Source organism: Plecotus auritus, assembly GCF_963455305.1.
Source record: "Plecotus auritus genome assembly, chromosome: 8".
NCBI lineage: Eukaryota > Metazoa > Chordata > Mammalia > Chiroptera > Vespertilionidae > Plecotus > Plecotus auritus.
The window spans coordinates 109,061,688-109,073,941 of NC_137782.1; the positions used below are offsets into that span (position 1 = coordinate 109,061,688).

General features: G+C 39.2%; 1 protein-coding gene across 7 annotated transcripts in view; it reads right to left on the bottom strand.

The window, feature by feature from the left end:
* AFF3 (ALF transcription elongation factor 3) overlaps window positions 1-12,254 on the bottom strand; it is a 559,583-nt gene that overhangs the window by 278,648 nt on the left and 268,681 nt on the right. For all 7 annotated transcript variants that reach the window (XM_080683054.1, XM_080683052.1, XM_080683058.1 and 4 more), the window contains one exon: window positions 1,361-1,408. In XM_080683054.1, coding sequence (XP_080539180.1) covers window positions 1,361-1,408 — 48 coding nt within the window. The remainder of the gene's footprint in view (window positions 1-1,360; window positions 1,409-12,254) is intronic.

The following is a 12,254-nucleotide window of genomic DNA, read 5'->3' on the forward strand; positions in this document are numbered from 1 at the left end:
CCTTCCCCTCTGTAAAATATCAATAAAATATATTAAAAAAATAAAAAAATAAAAAATAAAGAGCAGCACCCAAGAGGGGCCCAGTGTGTTCTGGTATTACTATTCCGCAGATATAAACACTAACCCACCAAAGGAAGATGGCCTAAACATTGAATATTTGGACTCAAAGAGGAAAGTACATTGAAAGAGAAAAATAGGAAAAGTACATCAGCATTTTACACTATCTGTTCTTTAATCTGAAACAAATCTCTAGGACAGAGAAAACATAGATTAAAAAAATATAACCTGTATTTTTTAACATAGCCTTAAATGCCAGAAAAGCAGCTACCTGCTTTGAAAATGTTTTCTATATAAATCTCTACCAGAAAAACAAAAGTCAGTATTAATTCAACAAATTGAACTTTAATTCATTATTTTGGTCAACTTGAGTTCCAAGATTTACTTATGACATAATGCTTTCCAGGAAGAAAAAATATCCTGTCCCGGAAAACAATCTGATAGTTAATGTAAAGTTTAACCAAATAATTATATTACTGTAATTCACTAGAAATTCAAGAAAAAGTATGTAGGATGCCCAAAACTTAGAAACATGAAAATGAAGTTTTTTTCTTCCTTTATAAGGAAGACCATAGCATCTGGTCTAAGTTATCTTGGTGTTCTGCCGAATGCAGTGTCAGCTTTCTGAGAACTGTAAATTATTAGGTTACACCCCTAAAAATATGAGTGAAGAGAAAAAACGGATGAAAATGACACCGTGACTATAAGTTTGGACACGCAGGAAAACAGTAATATGGGACAACAGCCCAGCCCAAGTGCATCTGGGTATGAAAGGGTTCATGGAGGGCATCCACTCAATATGACATTGACAAAAAGGACAGGTTTACAAGAGTAACACGCAAAGTAATAACATGCAAAACAATATAGAAGTAAATTTTCAGACTCTGAGACACTGCTTCATCAGAGTGCTTCTGATTCTAGGTGAGTTTAGGGGGAAAAATAACAAGGCAACCTCACCTGATTGGAAAGTACAGACTATTAAAGATGCTTCTAAACGACTCCTAATAAACGGGGCCTCCAAGTGTGAGCACAACCATGTATTTCTCCTCAACTCTGTTCTCCTGTCTCCCAGCTCATCCTGTGAATACAGTGCCACCTCAGCCCCGGCAAAGGCACCCAGCTGAGGAGTGGCTCCCAGATCTCTAAAAGAAGTGCGGCTTCATAAAGAGGCATTTAGAAACTATGGCTAACTCCAAGGTTATGCAGATTTACCGGCTCCCTCTGACGATGCAGCCACATGACAGCTTTCTATTTGGAATCTCTGTCCAGCCAGTTGACAAGATTGGTAAAGGAATATCCTTACCCGGATTATTTCCTCCACACAGCTGTTGGTTTCTCCAGGTCTACTCTCCTGAAAGCAAAGGAAAAAACACATGAATTAAAGCCTGATAGACGAGATTTATGGTTACAAAGAAAAGATGGCATGTTAGCTCCTAAATTTAACAGAGTTTGGACTTGAGGAAATGCCTACACTGGGACCTACCCATAAGCTCCTTTCCTTAACGGGACAGCTCCCATCACAGCTATGACTGCTCTCCCTTCCCCTCTGTGCACTGCGCTGGACAGCCCGCCGGGAACACCGCACATGCAGGGAGGTCAGGCTGGGCCCTCAGCCACAAGGACACCAAGCGGGCAGGGTCCTCAGAGTAACAGTGCACAACCTGCAGGGATGAGCTCTCTTTGCCTTGGGCTCATCCAAATGTAGGAACACAGCCTCTATAGCAAAGCGGATCCAGTTCACCTCCAAATACATACAATGGCCCTGCCAAATACAAGGTTGCTGCGGCCTAAGTAAAAGTGTGGCAGTTCCACTGTCCTCAAAGGCTAGATTTACTAGTTTGACGGGCTGAAATCCAAAGACCAAAAAGGAGAAATATCCTCTCAACATTCGCATGGCATTCTGGGTGTCATATTCCAGAGCCACTTGCTCCAGAACCCACACTGCCCTGTGCCGTGGAGATGTTAAGGGCTCTGGGAATGGTAGCTTCAGGTCACAGCTGACTCTGCGGAGCATTTTAAGTTCCAGAGATGCTGTGTGGTGACTACTGGTGACATGGCCTGGAATACAGGAGGTGGCTGTGTGGGGACATGAAAGCAGCACTCCACACAGCAGGTAGAAGTGGTACTGTGGTGTCAGGGAGAGAGTTCTCTTGGCCTTTTAATTCAATGATATTGACCACAATCAGCATGACATCCTAGCTCTCCTCACCCTGAATGGAGACCCATGCCCAGTACGCAGGAACTCCCCATTCCTCCCTCTCCCCAGCCTCAGGTAACCACTAATTTACGTCCTGTCACTATGAATTTATAAATTCTGGACATTTCATATCAATGTAATCATAAAATATGTGGACTTTGTGTCTAGCCATTGTTACTTAGGATTATGCTTTCAAGGTTCATCCATGTTGTACCATGTATCAGTACTTCACTCCTTTTTGTGGCTGAATCATACTCCACTGTATGGATGTACCACATTTTATTTATCCATTCATCAGCTGATGGACATTTTGTTGTTTCCACTTTGGCTACTGTGATAGCACGTCTATGAACTGTTGTGTACAAGTTTTTGTTTGGGCATATAACTAGAAGTTGAGTTGGTGGGCCATATGGCAATTCCATGCTAAGCTTTTTGAGGAACTGTCAAACTGCCTTCCCCATTGGCTGTCCCATTTCACATTCCCACCAACAGGTTCTGATTTTGCCACATCCTCAGCAACACTTGTTATTTTCCAGTTTTGTTTTGGTAGTAGCTATCCTAGTGGGTATGAAATGGTATCACATTGATTAATGATGTTGAGCATCTCTTCAGGTACATGTTGGCCATTTGCATCTTCTTTGGGAAAATGCCCTTTTCCATTTTTCTAATTGGATTGTTTGTCTTTTTATTGTTTTGTTGTAAGAGTTCTTATTATATTCTGAATATTAGACCCTTTATCAGCTATATTATTTGTATATATTTCCTTCCATTCTGTGACTGTACTCTCTTGATAGTGTTCATGGATGTGCAACATTTTTAACTTTGATAAAGTCTAATTTACCTGTTTTTTTCTTCATTGTTTTATTTCTGATGTCATCTCTAAGAAACTATGGCTAACTCCAAGGTTATGCAGATTTACCCATTTTCTCTGAAGAGTTTTACAGTTTTAGTTTTTATACTTAGCTCATTAACCCAATAGTTTGAGAACTTTTAGGTAAAAAAAACATTATCTTTGTATAGATTATTCCATTCTAATTTCCTTATTAAAAGATCAATAACAAAAGGTGTAAGGCACAGCCACTGTTGCTGATGGTGCATGAACACAACATACATGTCTATCCTTATAAATCAAGAAAAACTGTGTTAAATATCACAACAGAATTAGCAATAATATTTCATTACCCTCTCCTACACTCACCCTTTCTTCTGTTCTTTTGAAAGTTACGGTTTGGTGACATACATCTAATGAGTCCCCACTCCACCCCCCAGACTTATTCCAGGACTTCTCTGGAAATGTCACTATTCTGATACTCTGATCAAATTGGCTCAGAGAGCTCTTTTTGGAACCTGCCCCAAACCTGCTTCCTTTCCAAGGCAGCCTGCGGAACCCATCACAAATGCTGCTGGTAAATTCTTACTCAGGCCTGGGCTTGATGGCCCTTTGAAATGATCTTTGGAATTTAGTGGTGGGAATGACGGTCTCAATTAAAAAATGTTTCTTCAAACCCACAACCATTTCTCTTACTCTACTTCCAAGTCTCAACCCTTTCCTACCATGTAACATACGGGTAGAGCAAATACTCAATTCTCAGTGTATATTTTCCACCCTAAAACAATTAATCAAGGAAAACTTGACTTCATGGTCTCCTGGTGGACTCACCCAGATACACCGTACACTGAAAAGACTCATCAAATTAAACTTTGGGTTTGATCCCTTAAAGCTCAGCTTCTCCTGAAAGTAGATTTATATACGTGACAGGTTGCTCTTATAAGTAGCTCTCCCTATAACCCTATAAATTTCCATGACCCTACTCTGAAAAGGGAATACACGGAGGGAAATGCAGAGTACATGCCCCAGAGATAGAGTATGTAGAATTACTATATTGGGTCATCTCAGGGAGCTCCAACCATGAGCTCTAATGGTCTAGAATGACATCAGGTCTTCTGTACTAGGAGGGCCCCTCGCAAAGTTGAGGAAGTGAGACCAGACCCAAGGACTTCTAAGAACAGTCTCAGGCAATCCTGGCCTTAAGTTACAATGTGGAAAGTCCTCAGCTGGGGAAACCCTTGGGCCTTCTCTGAAACATTTCTGACTCCTGAGACACTTGGTGTTACAACAGGTGGAACCTAAGAAGGGTAGTACATTTGGGTTTGAATCTCTAGGAACCTATCTAGAATGGAGTGAATGCATGAGGCATGGTATTAAAGAAAGTTTGAATTAAAAGGAAACCTAGAACTCATTTTAGACCACTCAATGACTCTAGCAGATGGAGAACTGTGGCCCAGAGAAGTGGAGGACTTTGTTCAAAATCATTCTGATGGCAAGGGGCAGTCAAGGCAGAATCCACATACATTTCTTCAACACTAGTTCAACCCTTAGAACTGCCTCAACTTGAGGTCACTGTCATGTTTGAAGTATGAAACGAAAAGAACATGGATAGTACTGGGGTAAATTTCCTCCTTCCTTTCAACGCTGCAAATTCTCCAACACTTGGTCACTCTGTCTCTCCCTCACTAACTTCTGACATCACATGCATAGACCAAAGCAGGAAGTGATAGGAGAGGAAGTGGAGAGAAAGGTTTAAAACTACTATCCCTTCTCTGATATTAACAAATGAGAGACAGGACTTGTGTGCTCTGGAACTGGAGGACAGAATTCCGCCTCTTCTCTCCCAAATACACAAAAGGGGGTAGGTGGGGAGGGCTGTGTTGGCAGTGTGTAGGGGTGAGGGGAGACCAGAGGGCCTTTCACCTACTTGAGATCTTTCTCAAATCTGGTTTCAGTTGCAGTTGTGTACTTGGATTATAATTACATTTTAAAACTTTCAGTGTTTATAAACAAAATTAAAGCGTGCATATAATTTACATCTCCAAATCTGAGTTTATTTTTTCACAGTAAAGTTACTGCTTTCCTTGGAAAGGTACCCACTGAGAAGCAGGGCTGCACAATGCAAATGTTAATTACTCTGGATTTTTTGAGGGTTTGTAGCTGTTGCTTCATGCTGAGTTGCTGAGCTGTTGTTCTTATTTACTCCGACTTTGATGAACCCACTCCATTTTGCTATCATTACATTTTGAAATGTGTCATAACAGTCTCACCTCATTGAATCTCCAAGTAAACTTCAATTAAAAGCGAGCAACCCCAGCTGATTCTCCTCCATAGCCTTGTTTGTCACGTTCCTTTTTCACGGAACTGCTTTCCCCAAATCCTACCACTTGAGAATGCACACCACACACCCTGCCAGGGAAATGCGAGGAGCTAAGTACAGCAGGTCCTCTAATAATGTTGTTTCATCCGTCAATTTGTTACAATATCGATGAGATGCCATAGAAACTTAACTCTTGTTTACATCAATTAGTCTACGGTAAAATTTCACTATACATCAGCTCCTCTTAAAGTCACAAAACCTATTGACCACTAAGTGAGGACTTACTGTATAGCTCAAGAAACAGCCAGGAACATTCTATCAGTGAGAGCAGAAGTCCCTCATTACCATGCCAAGCACGGAGCCCTGGAAGAAGCAAGCAAGGCTTAAGGAGAAAATACTTGATCAAATCAGTGGAAAATGGCATTTCACTGCAGAGGCGATGAAGCCTATTTTAAAAAATAGCTTAACTCTTCATTGGACACATTTAATGCAGAACTTTCTTTTTTTAAAAAAATATATTTTATTGATTTTTTTACAGAGAGGAAGGGAGATGGATAGAGAGTTAGAAACATCGATGAGAGAGAAACATCGATCAGCTGCCTCCTGCACACCTCCTACTGGGGATGTGCCCACAACCAAGGTACATGCCCTTGACCGGAATTGAACCTGGGACCTTTCAGTCTGTAGGCTGACTAATGCTCTATCCACTGAGCCAAACCGGTTAGGCTTAATGCAGAACTTTCATTCTAAAATAATACTACTTTATAGTCACAGTGCCTTTGTCTGCAAGCTCTCAAAAGGCCCTCAAGCATTTAAAAATTGTTTATCATATGCACACTCTTAAATACTTCTCCAGAAGTATTTTAAAATAAATCTTACTATTCTCGATTTACAGGACACCTCAGATACAAAGAAATTAAGTGTGCCATCAATGCCACCAAAACAGTGGGTGAGGGTCTGAACTCAAATTCCGGATCATCGTAATTCTGTATGAAGGCCGTCCAATCAATGACTGTGCCCCCAGCCTCACCTGAAGCTAGGGTTACCTGTGGATGAGAAGGCAGTCAGCCAGTTCTCTTCCAAATTCAGCCTGTCTTACACCCAACCTAACACCTCCCCTTCCGAGGGCTACACTCTGTTCCCTATCACCCAAGCCGCAAGTCCGGCTTCATCCGTCATCAGTCTCCTCCTTATCTCCTGAATTCCTAAATCTGCTTTGCCCGCCATTCACATCCATCTCTTCCTCCATGATCCTACTGTTACCATATCTCTAGACATTTATACAATGAGAGAAAAAATAAGCAAACAAAATCATAAAATATGTATAAAGGCTTATAATAAAAATGAAAAGAAAATGACAGCAGACAATATTAACTAAAAAAACAGGTTATAGAAAGGAAGAATTAGAGAGCACAATACAGAATGAGTAAAAATAGGGCATTAATAGGAATGCTAGGGAAAAGGAAGGGAAATAGAAATATTATGGATATTAAATATATATTAACCCACCCCTATTTTTTCCTAATTGACAAAGGACACTCTTCCAAAAGCTACATAGAAAGATAATTCAAAAAAATAAAATTAAATGAGGCTAAATTAATAGATAAAATGAACTTGGAATGCTAAGAGGAAACCCCGACTTTCCAAGCATGCCTGAGATAGTTACTGAATGGTACTTACTGAAGTGGTCATACACACAGCTACAAAACAGCTTCAAAAAATTCCAAAAAGTAGCTGTTTTATAGCCCAGATTCCTTAACCACAAGTTATCAAAATAATAAGTGATGAATTAAACATTGTGCAGGCATAAAATCTCCTAGAATTCTTGGAATAAAACGGATATTACACACTTATAAATAATTCTTTACATTTACAGGAAAATAAAATTAAAATGCTACAAAACAAAATTATGGGATGCCCCCAAAGATATTCTTTGAGGCAAATTCATATACTAAAAGCTTTAATTATTTTTAAAAGGAAATTTATGTACTAATATATTAAAATTTTTTAATGAAAAGAAACATACAAAAGGAATAAAATAGGGAAAACCAAAGAAATATTTATAAAACAAAAAATCAGTAGAATTTATAAAACCAAAATACATTATCTTAAAAACCAAAATACAATACACTACTCAAAATAATAGAAAGGGACTTAAAAATCTGTTCAATAAAAAGAAAGCCCAAATGAACATAATTTGATATATGGGGCTAATAAAATATGTGGAAAAGATAATTATAAGAGAATCTTAATATTTAATATAAAACAGAATATAATACTAGTAAGTAAAAGTTTTTATGAAGTTGGCAACTTTTTGAAAAACATCTGACATAATAAAGAAAAATGAGATTAGACCTACTAACTTGAGAATGCAGACTAAATTAATGAAAACTTATCTTCTAATAAGGTGTTAAGCCAGACAGTTTTAGAGTGAAGTATTTCAAACTTTTAAGGAAGAACTAATTCCCATATTCTTTCTCTTCCAGAGTAGAAAGTACTAGAAAGCTATGCGACTTAGAAATTAGTATAAAAACCTAACGTAAACAAAACAAATCAATATCCCTTATGAAGTTAAATATAAAATTCTAAATAGAATATTACAAATATAATTCAATAAAATATTATAAAAATTACTAGGAATTTAGTGGGTTTTGTCCCAGGACTGGAAAAATGGTTTAATATTAATGCCCTTTGAAGGTAGTGCATCATACCTGTGATCATCTCAGCTTACAAATTTTTGATCACATACCTGGAAAAATCCAAAAGACTCCACTGTTACTCTTATTTAAAAGGGAGTTTAAAATGTGGAACCCAAATAGTCAAAGCTTAATAGCTCTTCTGTGTAGCAGCAATTAACAATTTAAAAATATGAAAAAAATCCCACCTATAATATCAAGAAAAATAAATGAGGAATAAACTTAAGAAGAAATGTTGAAAACCTTTAAGAAATCTACAAAATTCTACTGAAGAATACAATAAATAAATAAATCTCTGAAAGGGACCAACTTCTCAAATACTTCCCAACTCTAACATATAATAATATCTCAAGAGAAACAAACCACAAACTGCATTAACTTAAAAATAAGATGAGATGAAAACCATGTAACAGAAAATCAACCATTTAAAAGTGTGCACACAACTCAGTGGCATTTATGCATTCAGTGTTGGGAATCACGATCGCTTCTAAATTGTCCCAAAACATTTCTGTCAGTCCAAACAAAACCTCTGGTCCCCTAAGTAGTTTCTCCACACTCCCCTTCACGTTAACTTTTTAAGTATGACCTTTTTACATTAACAAACACTATACTAAACTCAAAGAACAAAATCAGAGAAATGCTGATGAGTACATTTACTTATATTAGTGGATTTTATGGTTGATACAGTTCTCATTTATGTGATAAGGACCAGCTCCTGGCAGAATACTTGTTACCACATAGTAGGCATTCCATGGTGTTTGTTGAATGGATAAATGGTCATCTATATTACAAAGGGAGGTCTGCTCCACCCACAAACGAAATAAATAATCACTAGAGTTATCCTAAAGACAAATTCTCAGAACATCAACATTTATTTACTTCAATAAGTTAAGCTTATTCTGATGAGTACAGAAACCATTAGCACGTTGGTATCTGTAAATCAGAGAACAAGTATTAGCCTTCTAGCAGCAGGCAATATTGCTAAAGAGTTAATAATCAATTTGCTCTCAGATTCTTAGCCATAGGACAAGGTCTTTCAATTATGTGATTATTTTCATAATGAAAATCAGTGATCTCAATCAAGAGGCTGTGGTTAAAAGTGCACTGGTTTCCAGAAAGGTAAGTGGTCTGTCAGTGCGATGACCTTGTCAAAAGCCACTGATGACATAAAGAGATCAGAACAGAAACAGTGGCCTTACATCCTGATCACTAATTGATATCGAATGCTTCCCCCTTAATCAAGAGCCCGAGCACTGTGTACTGGGGACGTCTTCCACACTGTCCTGTCAACGCTGGGAAGAAACCACAGAACAGGAGTAATGAACACATGCTTCCCACTTGCAGTCTGACACTGACAAGGGTACTTCACGACCTCTGTGTCCTGTCAACTAAGACGGCGCAGTCATTGCTTTCAGCAGGAGGACCACGCAGGTTCAGGCAGGAGTGATGATGCGGACGTTACCGTTACCGAATCCTCACGTGACAGGCAGACTCTGGTGAGACTTCTAAAACAGACCACTCCTTTTTGACATTTTCCTGAATCCCATCCTGTGCCTAGTCTATGCTACCTAATAAATAATATGTTTTAGGTAGCAGAAGGCTTGCAATAATATAGTCCTTTTTTTTTCTTAAATGATCGAGGAAAGTGTTCAGGAAAAACACATTTGATTATCATTTAGAGGTGGCAACACAGTTTTCTTTTATAATCATGAAATTCTGAACATAAAAGCTTGTGCAATGGAGAGTCTAGCCCAGTGTGGCTGGAGAAATTAGCCAATTACAGATACTAAGGACTGCTCTAATTTGTGTCCCACCGAAAGGCAGGTAATCAATCCTCTTCAGCCAGGAACTGAAACCACTATTATAAATGCCAAAAGTGGTGCTATGCATTTGACAATATTCTATTTGGCACATGCTATTAATTTTACTTCAGCATTTTGCCAAAAGAAATAAAGGACAGATTCACAAATAACCCTTAAAATGTGATGTTGTTATAACTCTTTTTTTCTCCATCATAGCACCTTTCCAAAGAGCTCTCAGGTCTGTCTGACCTCCAGAAGAGCGTTCATTCTGGGTGTGCCTGACATGGACTGGTTGTCTGTATGCTCTCTGAGGAGATGGGCTGTAAATAAATGCTGGGTAAAGAAAGACAACTGCAATGAGCTGGGGAGCAGGGGAGAAGGCTTACCTGAGAGGTGGGAGTGGGGAACATGGAAAACAGGAGTGAGAAACTGGTACATATTTTTCTGGCTGATGAGAAATTTTATATATTCCATGTTTTATATTTTTAAATAAATCTGTCTACAATGCCACACTTAAATGCTTTCTTCTTTTTCACTTTTTAAAAACTTTGTGTATATTTAGAGCATTTTCATTCTTGACTCACTATGACTCTTGGAAAATATATGCAGGCTGTTGGAGAAGAGCTGTCACCATGGCAATGGCTACTACTCCTATAAAATGCTCAGTTCCTTCAAACTGTCCCCCAGTGTAAGGCCCAGGGAGCTCAGCGGCTTGTGGAACTTGGGGTACCTGGGGCTGAATCTGGATATTTGTCCACACATGCACCCTTTCCTCTATCAAGGCAGGCCTCAGAGGCCCCTGGAAGAACTGCTATGTAAAATCACCAGGTAAACTCATACTTTATTGTGGTCCTTGGAGGCAATTCAGGTAGAGGAGATGCGCCTGCTCCTAGGCCCCTACCAGAAAGAGGGCAGACTGTCTTCCATCCCAATCCAAAGCCTCTGGGTCCCAGGGGAACACACTTGCTCTTTATCTTCATACTCTCACTACTGTCATAAATCCCTTGGGTTGCAATCGGAGGGAGAAAAACAAAGGTTTTACAAAAGTTTGGTATGAAATAAATGCAACGTTTGAACTATGCTGAGGTTATTATGGCGAGATCTCATTTGGACAGGACGCAGGCATTCCCTTTTCAAGAGATCTAACACCGGGTGGGGGTTCCTCCACCTACAGGGAACAGCTGGAAAGCAATCCATTTGTTTGGGCCACTTTCTGCTTTCACAACCTTTGGCTTCTTCAGCTTTTTTCCGGTAGATATTACAGTACAGAACTGATCATAAGGCAAATTTCTGCACCAGGAATCTCTCTTTTGAATGGAGACAACCTTAACTGTGTTTATTTAAAAAAAAAAAAAAAAAAAAAGAAAGAAAGAAAGAAAAGAAGACTGGAAATCTAATTAAAACACACCCAAGATTATGTTGGAATAATTTAATGAAAAATGATCATTTTGTGATAAATACCAACAAGAGCAGTCAAGTTAAGTCAGAAAATATAAATAAAAATTAGCCAAGGCTATTTTCTATCTAACACTATGGCTTAAAGGCCTAGAGAAAAAGCAAGAAAAGAATCACTCAGTCATCTATCAACTCTCCTCTCCGAAATGAAGCCAATGGACTAAGAGGCAATGTTTGATTATGGACTCAATTTCCAGCACTGGGGAAGGAGGTGAGTTGTAGAGGCTCCTTCCTATAGGCTAAAGAACAAGGACACCCAGGCCAAAACCGGTTTGGCTCAGTGGATAGAGCGTCAGCCTGCGGACTGAAGGGTCCTGGGTTCGATTCCGGTCAAGGGCATGTACCTTGGTTGCAGGCACATCCCCAGCAGGAGGTGTGCAGGAGGCAGCTGATCGATGTTTCTCTCTCATCGATGTTTCTAGCTCTCTATCCCTCTCCCTTCCTCTCTGTAAAATATCAATAAAATATATTAAAAAAAAAAAAAAAAAGAACAAGGACACCCAGAACCTTAGCAATCCTGATGGAATAAATGCTACGCATTAATTAGTGGGACATGCAACCAGGGAGTGGACCTATAAAACCTGTAAGCTGGTGTAAGTGGAAGAATAAAGGCTAGCCACTGCCTAGGTAGATGGTGTATTACGATGATAGAAAAGAGCATGATTCAACTTCTACTGTACTTCTGCCTTCACACTCAGAACCACCTTCCGAGTTATAAAGAGCAGAACAAATTAAGAAGGAATGTGCACCCCAGTTAGGTGGCAATACTAAGAGAGAGCTTTAACCACTTCCCATGGCTGCCCTAGGAAAAAGTCACTAACAGCACTGAAGAAACTTGCTGCTGTGGTCACAGGCCCACCATCTTGGGGAAACCACAGCCCCCTCAAAAAAGCAAATG